Here is a 14,224-nt window from a genome sequence, read left to right on the forward strand (position 1 = left end):
TTGGCCTCCTTCATTCCCCCATCTCTGGTGGGTGGAGGGGCGGGAGGGAGAGAAACATGACGAATGTAGGACTGAAATTAGGAGGTCTTAGTCAAGTTTCTAGGGGGCAGGAGTTGTTGGTCCTTCCCCCTTTGAGGACTGAATGGATTATGTAACGGGAATCCCTTTCTTGCCCTAGGACATGGGGTGGGGCGTATTGGAAGCTTATGCTACTGCTGCCTGGCGCGATGATGGCCTCCGGTTGGTGTGGCTATCTGGCACCTTTAATTGCACAGGCGCATGCTAGGTGTCTGAATTAGGCTTGGTTGGCTTGCATCTGAGGGTGGCTACAAGAATACAACCCAAGCTCAGTGGATTGGCCATGTGATTCCACTGCCTGTTTCCTTTCCACGCTGGAATGAGAGCGATGTCTTGGCCACAGATCTTCAGGGCTCTGGCTGAGGAAGCATGACTCTGCCTCACATGCGTGGATGCTGAGCTAGCTGCTAATCAAATGGTTTTGTATCTGTCAGGCATCTGTAGCAACTCATCAGGGTCTCCCAAATTGTTCCAGGCTCTTGTGCGCTGAGAGCTAAGGTTAATGGAGCGTGACTCTGAAGCAGTGGTTCTCAACCTATTTACCGTTTACATGCAGCTCTCTCTGTTATGTGGGCTGCAACCACACTATGTATCCTACTGGTGTGGCCCTGAGGATGTCACGTGGGCTGCCGCTGTAGGCTGATTGGGCTTCCTGCGGGTTGAGAACCACAGCTCTGAAGCACTGATCTCTCTCAAGAAAAGACTTAAAGCACCTTTTGAATAAAGCTTTTAACATTTTATCCTTATCTACTCTAAATCTCAAGCACTGGAGAGGACATGAAGTATAAACCTCCATCTGTCCCCTGGAGGGGAGGTGGCCTCTTCAGCATTGTCCTAGGATGCCTTGTGTGCTGCACCTCTTCTGTGGATAAACAGGTGTCCGGCATGCAGGCTGCATTCTTGTAAATGAGAGGGGCAAGTAAAGGGAAGGAGGAAACCCAAGGAGTGTAAAGAGAGTGGCTGAAACCCTCTGAAGCTACTGATGTCTCCCTCCCCTGCAGTGACAGGGGTGCCTTGCTCCCAGGTGTGAAGATGTCCACTGCGTGTGGTTGCTGGGCCACCAGCACTTCCCATGGCTTTACAACTACTTTTGATTCACAAAGCAGTCTCTTGCTATGGAGCTTTGACTCTAAGGATTCTATGTCGGCGCTTGGGCTGCTGAGGTGATGAGTGAGAGCCTGGTAGGCTGGAGATGCCTTGCACCACTTTCCCAGGGCTCATCACATCTGCTCCATAGTCAGCTACAGTAGGAAGGCTTTCAAGTTACCCATCCCCAGGCATTGGCAGCAGCACTGTTAATGAAGCCTTCAGGGACCTGCATCCTGCTTCAGGGCAGGGATGTGTATGGTGGGGAAGGAGGAGGTTGAGGAATTCAACCCTCTGTTTCGGTGCTTGTTTCTCTGACACCATCTTTCTGTACAGAATAAGGGTGACTGTGTCAGACCTTTTTTTCCTATTCTGCCATTGCAGGGGTTTCCACAGAGACAGTTATGTGGGCACATGGAGGATTTACATTTCGGAAATGACATGAGCTGATGGCTTTGGTGTAGTTGCTAGTAGGACTGATACCCCTTGGTGCTAAGCAGCCCTTTTCTTGTTAGTACCAAAGGTACCACCAGTGCCCTAGGGAGAAGGGTCTCCTTTCTCTTCTGGAAGGGTGGTTCCAGACCCCAGGGCGTGGTGTGTGTAGGATGCTTGCCCTTTTCCAGTTCAGGGACAGACTAGCTGCAGGGCTCAACCTGTCATGCTGCCTTCGGCTAATGGGGATGCTGTGGCCAGAGGTGTTGCAGCCTTTCCACTGTTGAAGGAGGGAGGGGATTCTTGAGACACATCCGGTTGTTGTGACAGCTGTTGTTGAGATGGGGTATCTGTTTGCAACCTGCAAAGCATCCTCCTGCTGTGGCCCCAAAGGAGGCTCTGTGTTAAAGAACCCAATTTGCTCCCCTGACTCAGTGGGAGCTGTGCATGCAGAGTGGAGGAGCCTCATGTGCCTTTCCACTGACAAACCCTCCTTTGGCCAACTGAAGGAGCAGGGTGGATGAGGCCCTGAGTGAGTTGCATCGAGTCTCCAAGGGCTGGGGCATGGGAAGATGGATAAGAGACTGGGTCCTTTGGTCACATGCACCCTGTGTACCCTGAACTTTGGCTCTCCACGCAGAGGATACATCAGGCGGTATTCTCCTGCTATCTCCTGTGTTTACATGAGGATAGTTGTGGAGAGAGGAGGGGGGAGTGGTGTTATCAAGGCTAATGCATTCACCACAAGCCTCTGCACTTTCCACTCCAAGCAGAAAGTGCACTGCTGCTTTAACCCTGCCTTTCATCATCCTCGCGCATAGCTCAGACTAAGAGAAAAGGTTATTTTAATTCCACCTGCAACTTCCCCCGGGGAAGGAAGGAGAGGAGGAGGGAAATCAGCCTGCATGACAGATGGCAGCAACATCACCAAGCTCACTGCTGCAAGGCATGCAGCTGCTACGATTAGGAGTGTGGTACAGTTACTGGACTAGGGTAATGAGATGAGGATCTTAGGCCAGTTCAGAATGAGACACACAAACCCTGCTCGCACTAGTGTTCCCCTAGAGGTCAGGCTCAGCAGAAAGGCGAGAGGTAGAATCAGAGGGAGAGGACGTTTCTTTCCCTCACGTTCATTCTTGTAGCAGCTTGGAGCCCTCATCGCCATCCTGTGGGAGGTACTATAGGTGGCCCGTACAGGCAGTGGGAGGATGAAGCTTGCAGTCCTGCTGTTTGTTCTGTCTCTGCTCTCTACTACAGAACTCCAGCCTGTGGAATAGGCATGTTTCCTTAAAACTAATGGGCCAGATTGGCAAAGAGGGAAAACAATGGGAGCCAGTGGCCTAATCTGTTTAGGCCCTTCTGTATCTCCCAGCTGGTGCCTCTCTGCATCTCAAGCTGGCGAAATACTTGGATAAATCTGATCCGGACTCACCATGGAGCACTGAGAATGGGGCTGGGGCAGATTTGCAGGAAGCAAGAGGAGGGGAGGGATGAATAGGGGCTAGGGGGACAGGTCAGTTGTTGCCCCCAGCAGGGAGTTTTGCTATCTCCTCCCACTCTTTATTAACTGGGACGCCCTACCGAAAGGCACAGGGACTGAAATATAAAAAGGATTCTTTACAAAGTTACTTTCTTTGCCACTCGTGATTTAACAGCTACTGTTGACCTAAAAAGCATCTTTTTTGTGCAAAGAGGGGCTATGAGGTAGGGTCCTCAATTTTCTCTATGGTGCTGGTGGGGTCTGTACATGTATATAAAGTCTGCTGCAGTTTCCACGGTATGCATCCGATGAAGTGAGCTGTAGCTCACGAAAGCTCATGCTCAAATAAATTGGTTAGTCTCTAAGGTGCCACAAGTCCTCCTTTTCTTTCTACATGCAGAGGGTCATGCAGTATCATTTGCAGTAATGCATGCAGACAGCACACATACATGCAGACAGCACGCACACATACCTGCACTCAGCTGAAGCATCTGGGGAGCAAAATCCAGCCTGTGTTGCTTTAAGCCATGGGCATGTACAGGAGAATGAGCTGGGGGAGTTTAATCCAATAATCTCCCCTAGAAGCCCATGAGGTGATACTCCTCTGTCTATACAGAGTAGAATGGGATCTTAGGCAGAAATTAGCCTTCTTTACTGGGCCATCTGGTTAGTTTCCAGGGGGCGGGGGCTATACGTGCAGGATCGTAGTCACTGAGACTGCAGTGAGCTGTGGCCATTTTAGTGAGACTTGTGCCCTTTAGTAGGTACTAAGATCCAGATCCTCAAAGGTATATCAGCACCTCACTTCTGTGTGAAATCAGTGTGTTAGGCACCTAAATACCTTTGAGGGTCTGGGCCTAACCGGCCCCCTCATTGGCAGCATCAGTCACAAAGCCAACAGCAGCATGGGCCATGAAGTGTGAACTCCCTGCTCGGCCCGATGGATGGTTCCTCCAGAACAGGGGTGAGGCATGTTGGCCAGCAGAGGAGGGTGCATGTGGGGAGCTTGCATTGCCACTACCCGTTCTGTGTATTAACAGAGCCGTCCAGGTCGTCGTGCTGACAGCCTGACAAGTTTCGTAAGCGCTGACCTCCATATAGGAGGTTGGTGTGCATTGCCACGCGGTGTGCAAGGGTGGCTAAGAGAGTGCAATCTGGGGAGAGGGTGGGGCCACCTCCTGCTGAGGGTTGTGCTGTCTCCTCTCATTGTGGAGTACCTGGGATACCCTGGCCACAGGATAAAGGAAAGCCAAATGTCGTGGTTAGGGCAATTGCTGCTGCCTAAAAGATGTTTCAGCTGTTTTCAAATTGCAAAGCATCCTCTCGCTGGGGAAGGTGCCTCAAGAGAGGCTCTGCTGGACTGGACCCATCTCTCTGTTCTTGATCAATGGGAACCTCAAAGGAGCTGGGGTGGGGGGTATGGCAGGGAGAAACCTTGCCTCACTTCCCAGCGACAAGCCCTCCTGAGGGAGCTGGGTCGAGCTTGTCTTTGTGGTTGTAGGAGCATGTGGCAATGGGGGTAAAGAAGGGGTCCTGTGGCTGCCCTCATCCCATGGGGCAGTGTCCTATGTGGAGAATGAATTAGGAAGTGCAGCTTTCCCTCTCTTTCTTTTGTTGTTTGCTCTGGAATAGTTGTGGGACTTGATGCACAACCTCTGTTGTCAAGGCTGTTGGTGGTCTCAGTCCACCTCCAGTAGGTGGCTATGCCACGTAAACCCCATTCACCAGCTAAGGCCAAGATCTGCCAAAGTTATTTGTGATTCTGGGTACCTAATTAGGGACGTGTGGCATCTTAGCAGGGTCTGATTTGCAGAGGCTGAGTGCTCGGCACTTTCTGAAAATCAGGCCCCCTAAAGTTGTCTCAAGTTGGGTTCCTCTTAACCAAGGCACGCAAAATCACTAGTCACTTTTGGAAATCTTAGCCCACTTGCCTCCCTTAGCGACAGTCCGAGCAGAAACATTAAAGGTGGCCGGAGCTCAAGTGAATTCCCCATTCTAGCCTGTACGTGTCCCCTACAGTGGGTGATATATGTGGGAAGCCGGCAGTTTTGCTGTTTGTCCTGTTCCTGTGCTGTGCATAGAGAGGACTCTCAGGTCCCCCAGACCACTGAACTGGTGCCTCTTGCCAGGACCGAGCTCACTATGGAGCCTAGTGTGGGGATAGGGCAGACCTGCCAAAAGCAAGTTGGGCATCTGAGAATACAGCTGGTGGAGACGGGGCAGTCACTGCATCCAGCTGGTCCCCTTGCCATCTCCTCCTGCTGCCTGGGGTCACCCTGCCCATAGGTGCTGGGGACTTTCTGTTGCTGAAGGAGGATTCTTCACCCTGCAAATGTAGCTGCTTTGCCACCCAGTGGTCACATGACTTATCAGCTATTGTTGATCTTAAAAGCATCCTGCAGCTGCTAGAGACTGCATGGAAATTAGATGACATGAGATAAGGCCCAGCTTTGCTGTTCTATGTTGGTGCATTTACCCATCTCTTTCCAGTGACGCACACGCACACACAGCCTTGACTTAACTGAGGCAGATGCAGAGCTGCATTCAGCTGTTATCGGCTTAGAACAGCCCTGTCTAGGGGGGATCCTGCGGTTGTGTTCACCCCTTTAATCCCGTGAAGTGCCTCTGCCATTCTCCATCTGTCTGTACATATTAAAGTGCAACCCTGAGCTGGCCTTCTTTGGCGCCCACTGGCAGGAATGGAGAACTTCAGCCATCGGGACGGCAATGAGCTGCAATGTTCACGTCCTAGGGAGACTTGTGTCTAGTGATCTGCCCCCTTGTTAACATTCCTACCTCCAAAGCCCAGGGCAGAATGGAGCACAGAGGAGGAACTCCCTGCTCATCCCAAAGGACATTCCTTCGCAGCGGGGCTGAGGCATATGGGCAGGGTGGTGTGCAGGGGAAGCTTGCACTGGCCCTATTTGTTGTGGGTGATATAGCCGCCCAGCACTTGGGCAGCACCTTTTACAAGTGCTGAGCTCAATTTAGACCCCTGAGAATGCGGGGCTGGCGTGGGTTCGCCAAGCAATTAGAGAATACGGCCTCCTGAGGGGTAGGCAGCCTCACCCGCTGGTCTCTCCCAGCTGTCGAATGGTCTCCCACACGTTGGTAACCGGGGCAGCCTGGCCACTGGCACCGAGGACAAGCCCTTGCTGAAGAAGAGGCGGGACGCTTCACACCACAACGGTGGTGGTTGTGACAACAGCTGGGCAGATGGTTTTTCAGCGCCTTTCAATCTGCAAACTACATCTGAAGGGAGGGAAGGGCCCCACGCTGTTCTGGGCTGGGGGTGCTGTGCAGGCAGCTCAGGAGTGACAAGGCTTAGCAACATGTGCCAGGAACTGCCTCCCTGTGGCTGATGAAAGGAAGGGTGGCATGCAGCCCTCCTTGCCAGAAGGAGAGTCCCCCCGTGGGGGTGGGTGAGAGGGTATAACCAAGGAACCCTTTCAAGAACAAGCAAATGGGCATGGCTGAGACATTGGGTAACTAGATGGGGTCTGACTAGATGACTGTGGGGAGGGGCAGGAGGCAAATGCAATGTATCTAATGTCCAGGAACCTGTGTGCAGCTATTTCTTGTATAGCCATAGCCTCCTGTCCATCAGCCTTGCCGAGCCCCTTCCAGGAAAGAGCAGGGCAAAATCCAGCTGTTGAGCAGCTGGGCCCTGACATTTACATCTGTAAAGGGAGGTTTTAGAGCTGTGGAGAAAATGAGACACAAATCAGTCCCCTGCTAGGGGAAGTGCCATCTCCCAGAAGAGGTGCATTTTCAAAAGCATGTTGTCATCTGCTCTGCCTTGGAGGTGGGAAGGGAGCTCTGCCCAGTGCTGGCTGGGAAGGGGAATGGCACACCCTCTGCTCTTTCTTGAGCCTCTCTCCCAAACACACTGGTCCCAGGCCAGTCCTGGGGTGACACCCTGGAGTCAAGGGCAATCACTGAGGAGGCCTGTCTTTTTCTTACACTATGGCAGCGCGTGTGTAGCTTGGCATGCTCATACTGTCTCACTGAATTGGGCCCATTCTTTCCCCAGCCACACTGGGGAAATCATGCCTCTCTCTTTCATCCTCTGGTAACACTGTTTCTATTATTGATTCTGGCTGTTGTGTCCATGGCATAGAATCAACCAGGCTCTCCTGCAGCTGCTAATTCAATTTCTATGCGCAGTCATATTCGGATGAGTCACCCCAGGGAGGTGCAGCCAGGGGCTGACTTTTATCATTGGCATCTGCTGAAAGCTCTGCTATTTGACTCGTGAGGGGGGGTCAGCAAAGAGGAGCCTGCGACTGAATATAAAAGGCGACAGCATTCCCACCGTTTTGGCCCAGGAGTAGCTGATTCTTTCAGGGTTGGGGGTATCTATTGCCCTGCAGCATGTCCGAGGTCCCCCTGCCCTCCCCAGCACCTACACATATGCAGATCTCTGCCAATGCACCACAGCCCTGACCTGCAGCAGTCCAACATCTTTGCCATGGTGCCTCTTTCCTGCACTACAATACCTCCTGCTGTACCAATCCTGCCCTGCACCACACCACAGCTCTGCCCAGATGCCTGATTCCTGACCTGCAGCCCCTCCTGCTATCCCAGTCCTGAGTCCTCCCTCCCAGCTCTGCTGATGATCCTCTGTCCTGACCCCTATTATCAAGGAATTGAATAGACTCTAGAGTTAATTTTATCCTTGTGGGGGAGATGGCAGCCATTATGGGGGTTTCCAGACTTCTGTACACAGTAAACAGGGGCATTGAGAGCCTCTCAGAGAGTGAGCGCGCGTGCATTTAAGGTCTGGGACTCTTGAAGGAGCCTCTCAGCCTGCCTTGTGATTTAGAAACAAAAAAATACAAGCGAAGCCGTAAGCCACAAGAGCAGAGGCTTGGCCAGCTGCCTAGATTCACTCTGTTCTTTAGATTTAATTATAGTTGAGCCATTTTGCAATGAAGTAACTTTTTCCAGAGCAACCCTTTCACTCCACAACGAATCACCCTCACATGGACCGAACCTGATGTGGTAAATAACGTGCAGAACCTATGGGAACGGTCCATTGTGGCTGGGCACAATGCTACCGACACTGTTTACTCAGGGGTGGATTTGAAATTCGGGACAGATCTGCACAAGCACTGTGTGCCCTAGAAAGCTTCACCCCTGTCCCCCCAGAATGGCTGTGGGCATGCACCATGCAGGACAGCTGAGTTGGAGTCACTTGCCTCCCAGCTGTTACACCTCTCGTCCCCCCTAACTTGACAGAAGTCTCTATGGATCTGGAATGTAGTTGGGTGTGCACTGGTGACCACAATGTCAGGAGCTGAGAATGGAGCTCAGATCCCAAGGATCCTGCCCCAATGCTCTCTGGATAGGCAGAGAAGCTCCCATTTCATTTTGCATGGACCGCTTCCAGGTCCCCGTGCACCACTTTGGTTCTGGTGCTTCTAGCCACCCAAGGCTGTCTGGAATGAAGGATCTAGCTCTGCCCCGCCCCACCCTGCCAATTCTCATACAGTTTAACGGTTTGGGATATTTTTGTTTAAACATCTTGGATTTTTGTTTAAAACACTCTCATCCTAAAGCTATTTTCCACTGGCTCTGTGGCCACTGGAGCTGGATCTGACTCCAGTGACTGGCTGGCTGCTTGGGGAAGGTGGGGTTTAGCATCCAGAGGCTGGGGAGAAAGCTCTGCCTTGATAGCTTTTGGGAGGGTGTGACCTATCATCAAAATTCCAAGCCCCCCCCCCCAGCTATTTCTGATTGGCTGAAGGGAGGGGTGACTCAGTGTATGACTCATCAGCTGCCCAACTATTTAAGGGCATGGGAGCAGCACAGTACTTGCCCACATCTGTTTGATAGATCTTGGTAGCTGGAGGGAGAGAGAGAAGACCACCACCACCATGTCTTGTGTGAGTGAAGGGGGAGGGAGGCAGGCGGCAGGCTTGTGCCTGGGGTGTTGGCTGCAGGAATAGAGGGATGAAATCAGTGGTGCGTTGCAAAGGGTGACTACTGCTGGCAAGCTGGAGGGAGTTGTGGGGGCTTTGCTGAGGGGTTGTCTGTGCTGCCTGAAAGGGTGGTGGGCTGTGCAGTCCCCTTTTAATGTCCTGTAATCTAAGAGGAGGGTGGGGTAGTGATGCTGTTTTACAAGAACTGATCTCTGATGAGAGCAGTGGGGTCTGTCTCTGCTTCCCCAGGAAGGCTCTTCCCTGCCCCTTTCATGGGGGAAGCTGGGTTTTGGGGTGGGGGTTTTTGGGTGGGAAGTAGTTCAGAGTTGCCTCAAGGCTGACATGATGCCTCCTAGCAACTTCCCCCTTTCCTACCCGCAGATGGGATACTACTGTAACAGCAGCTGGCTCTTTCTGAACATCCTATGCCTAGAATACCTACCCCCACTACTTGTACTTGTGGCCTGAAACTTTCAGAAAGTTCTTGATTTTTAACCTGCTTTCAAAGGTGTCTGAGGGTGAAGGGACCAGCGGGGTGGAGTTGTAACTGGGAGTGTCTGCAAGGGCATTGCTTGAAGGTGCTAATACCAGAGGGGTTGTTGTTCCTACTGGTCTCTCTCTTCTCCCACCCCCCCAGGGGGGATGACTAGGAAATACTCTCTCTCTCCTTTCTCTTCCCTAGAGTGGTGGGAGGAGGAATGACTTCAGCCAGTGCAGCCCAGATGCATAGATTGTGCCCAGGGACTCTGTTCCAGCTAGTTGGTATTGTTTGCTCATTGGCTGCTGGGGGCAGAGAGGGGTGTGTGGCTACAACCCTGTATGTTGGAAGCTGCACAATGAGTCCACAGCTAGGAGGCTGGGCCTGGGAGGGGGTGACATGTCTGAGCCACCGTGAAAGCACCTTGCAGTCCTCATCAGAACCCTGTGGCTCCAGGCAGTTCTAGAATGGGTGTGGGCATGACTCTCCTGCTGAGGCTCTGGTCTTGGGCAGGTAGCCCTCTTTCTCCTGCTTCCCTAGTGGTGCAGAGGAGGAAGAGCAGTTCAGAGAACCTCTAGGCTGGTAAAGTTACTGATCTGCAAGGGCTGAGAAACTGGGTGGGGCAGAGGGGTTCTGGCCACAAAGCAGGGCCCGCACAGTTGGCAGTTACCTCATGGTCAGCCCTTGCCTGGGGGAGCAGTTCTGCAGGAGTGAGTTCAAGGACACGTGCCCACTCCAATCCTAGCTCTGAGGCTGCAACAAGGAGCCAGTTAGTACCACTTGAGTCACCCGGCGGATGCAGACAACCCCATTTGGACCACCCCACCATACAAAAGCATGCTTCACAGTAGCTAGCCTGGGGCAAAAGCTTCAGCTGCAACCAACCCACAACAGGGCTGTAACCAGTGTGTGGGAGTCTGTGCTCCCTAACCAAAGGGGCTTCCACTCCAATGCAGCTGGACTAGTGTGTGAAGACTTGGGAGCTGCTAAGTGAGGGGAGTTGGGTGTGGCTAGAGCCCCTTTTGCATAAGGGGTGTGTAGCCTGGCTTAGATTTCAGGAGCCATTTAGGACTCACGTTTGTGAAGGTAAGCCAGGTGGGGTAAGATCTTTTTTTCATCCCCCTTGGTGAATATGTTCACAGCTATTCCCCTACAGTAACTATGCTGGGGAAGCAGTGAATGCCCCAACCATTATAGGTCACCTCTCTAGGGGGTATAGTCTTTGGCACGCATTCTTGGGCATGTGGGGTGGTGGTGCCTGTCTCTCACTGCCTGAAGTAATGTGCCAACACCTTCTCTTGTCCCCAAAAGGCTCAGTCTCTCTTCCATACCCATGCCCTGTTTTGTACTGCAGGCTGGGTGGGGTACAGAAGGGGAGCAGCTAACTGAGCCAGAACCCCTGGGGCTAACATGTCCCTCTCTGGATTCCTCAGGGAATGGTTTGTACCAATATGGGCATCAAGGCTGGAAAGCGCATTGGTGTGAAGGGTGAAATCTCGGCAGGTGCCAAGAGGTAAGTCATGCTGTGCGGGGGAAATGTACAGAGGGGTCTAGGGAACATGGCAGGACCTTCTTGACTATGGGGTGGAGGGAAGGATTCCCCCTTGCTGTGGAAAAGGGGAGTGGCTTTGAAAGGGTTAATGCCTGAAGCTGCACTTTCCAGTGAGTCACTTCCCAATATACATGGAGGCGATCTTTTCCTTCCCTCTGCCAAGAGGATAAGTAAAACCAGATGCAAGTCCACCAGTCCCCTCCCCTGGTAGCAACCACATCCCCTGTAGTGCAGAGAAGAGAAATGGAGCTGCTCTGTGTGAAGAAAGGAAACAGCCTCTCTCTGGGTGTGGTGAGCAGGCAGGTGGGGCTTTTGGTTGGAGGAGGGCAACTGGATCTGCAGGAGCTCTGCCAGGCAGAGGCAGCCTTGATAGAATTGGTGCTTAGACGTACCCATGGGGTCTCTACCCAGCAATTTAAAAAAACCTCATAAATCCTGTGGCCAGAGCCCCGGTCTCCACACTCAGGTTTGCACTACAGGTCTAAAAATGGCTATAGAGACAGTGACTCGGGCTCTGAAACCCACTCTCCTATCTGAGCTAGAATATCTCCATGGCTATCTTTCAGTGCCGTAGCACAACCCCAAGTCTCTAGACCCAGGCTCTGAGATTAACTGCTCTGGTTTGTTCTGGGTTTTTTTGCTGTGTAGACTTACTCTCTGAGGGCCTCTAGTCTCTCCAGCAGGTCTGGCCACCAAAACCCAGCAAGTCTGTCCCCTCTGTGTGTGGTTGGCAGGGTTTTCCTGCCTTGTGGGAAGGGAGATTGGCTCTCACCCTGGGAACAGACCGGCATTCCAAGGAGCAACATGTCCCAACTCTTCCTGCTCCCTTTGAAGTGTGATAGCATCTGTGCACATCTTTCTGGGCTGCCTCTCCCTAAACAGTACGATCTTGTCTGCATGACTGGTGGCCCCAAGGGAGGGAGGGGCCCCATAGGGAAGAATGGCTCTTCCCCTGGAAGATCCTGTGGGATGAGAGGTGCTTATTAATAAAAGTTGGTAACTGCTTCCTTCAGCTGCCTCTGTGGTGGAAGGTGGCAGCTGTTTAATGGGGTACAGCAACAATTACTACCTTAGGACAAGAAGGGAAGAATGTAGCACCCAACTGAAACCCCAGGGGGACTTCAAGGTGCAGAATGCAATTTTCCAAGCTGGTCAGGGCGAACGCCCCACTCTTCTGAAAATTGCCATGGATCCAAGTACCCAGGGCCTCTGTCTCTAGCCAAAAGACTGCACTCTTCTGGGGCAGTGCATCTGAGGAAAGAGCACCCCCTACTCATTCCTCAATTCCTCCTGCAGAAGCCTAGGGCTTTCTTGAAGGGCTCTATACAAATTCTGACCTGGTGCTGGTCAGATTGAGGTGACCACCAAGGCCACAGGCCCTAGAGGTAAGAGTGTATGATGCTGCCACAGTCTAGGGTGCCATGCATGAGGCTGCCAGTATCTCACTTGTTTGTTCTATCTTGCAGCTTTGTGCTGAACCTAGGGAAAGACCAAGCCAACGTAGTGCTGCACTTCAACCCACGTTTTGATGCTCATGGGGATGTGAACACCATTGTGTGCAACTCCAAGGACAAAGGGGAGTGGGGTGCTGAGCACAGGGAATCAGCCTTCCCCTTCCAGGAGGGCACCAATGTGGAGGTGAGGCCTGGAATGATGTGGATCTGGGTGATGTCCCTGTGCATGGGACACACTCAGCCCTCCCTTTTGGGGACACAGCTGAGGTATTACACAGAGGGGGCTCAGTCCAAGGAGTTGGGCAGGACCCTGTCTGGGCAGGAGACTACACCCACCTCCCACATATCCAAGCTGGTTAGACACAGTCCTGACAACCAGTAATAAGCTGCTCCAGCCCCACTCTCTAGCTAAAAGATCCTGCTACCTGGGCAGGGCAGGAGGAGAAGATGGACATCTGGCAGACATGTCCTCTGTTCCTCCCTTGCAGATCTTCTTCACTCATGACCCAAGTAATCTAACCATTACTTTGCCAAACAACCAGCAGTTCAAGTTCCCTAACCGGTTGGGTCTCCAGGTCATCGATTTCCTGAATGCAGAAGGTGACTTCACAATCAAATCCGTCCAGTTGGAATAACTCCCCAAAGGGATATTTAAAAGGAAACACAATAAATACCACTGAATTTGGTCTACTAAACCTAGTGACTAGCTCTTTCTTGTGTCTGCTGCATTTCCCACAGCCATTCTGTGGGTTTGTCACTTACTTCTGTCAGACCTGATGGCACCTTGTGTAGCTGAGTGGAATTGGGCCTGCATTTGGCTTGTTGCCCAGTAGCCTCTCTGGGGACACTGGAGGGTGGACTTCCTGAAGGACTAGGATAATGTGACCAAAATATCAATAACAAAGTACTTTCTATAGCCGTGTGGCTGTGCTTGGCACTAACAAAGCTAAGAGCTGCTCTACTTAGCTTATTGCATTAATTTTTTTAATATCAGGATTTAGCTTCACACTCCTTCAGATTGAGAGGAGTCTGGTAAATGTGTCTAGTCCTAACTCTACACCTCACTAAACAGCTCAAGAGGTCTAAGACCTCGACTAGAATAACGGTGGCTGCTCCCCTGTCAACACTGAATGTGTAGAGTTGTACGGAGGCACAGGAGTGGGGTGTACTAGGTTTGTCTCCCTTCTACCTACATTTGTTTGTAAAGGCCCCTCTCACTCCCACAACACACACTGTACTGTCTTCCAGGGCTGCTAGCCATCCTAAAGGAGCACTAGTGTAACACTGACAGACTGCCGTCATCAGTGGGCAGGATCAAACCAGGGACCTCTGGAGCTTAGTACAGGAGCCTCTACTGCATGAACTAAAAGCCAAGTGGCCATTAGCTAAGGCTATAGAGCAGACTCCTTAACCTCTCTCTAAGTGGTCTCGCTGCCACTAGATGGGACAGAACATCACACCCAGGAGAGGTGTGGGTTACACTAAGAGCAGTACAGTACTTCTTTGCCAGCCACGCTCCAAGATAATTGACCTATTGTCCCTGTTTAGTGTGTACCCTGCCCATGCTACAGACTACACTAGGGTCCCCCTCTACTAGTTTACTTTGAAGTCCAAGCATGACATCTGTGGCACTGAGGGCTTGTACCCACTACCACTTATGCTACTAGAGCTACATCGCTCAGGGGTTTGAATAAGCCACCTGAGCAATGCTAATTACACTGATCTAAGCGTCAGGGTGGA

General features: G+C 51.9%; 1 protein-coding gene across 1 annotated transcript; it reads left to right on the forward strand.

The window, feature by feature from the left end:
* Window positions 1-8,832: 8,832 nt before the first annotated feature.
* On the forward strand, window positions 8,833-13,179 carry LGALS1 (galectin 1). The gene is made up of 4 exons (XM_048833513.2): window positions 8,833-8,964; window positions 10,912-10,991; window positions 12,497-12,668; window positions 12,973-13,179. Exons 1-4 carry the CDS (start codon window positions 8,956-8,958, stop codon window positions 13,117-13,119), a joined length of 408 nt encoding a protein of 135 aa, XP_048689470.2. The 5' UTR covers window positions 8,833-8,955; the 3' UTR covers window positions 13,120-13,179.
* The last annotated feature ends 1,045 nt before the right edge of the window (window positions 13,180-14,224 follow it).

This window comes from Caretta caretta, chromosome 1, assembly GCF_965140235.1.
Source record: "Caretta caretta isolate rCarCar2 chromosome 1, rCarCar1.hap1, whole genome shotgun sequence".
NCBI lineage: Eukaryota > Metazoa > Chordata > Testudines > Cheloniidae > Caretta > Caretta caretta.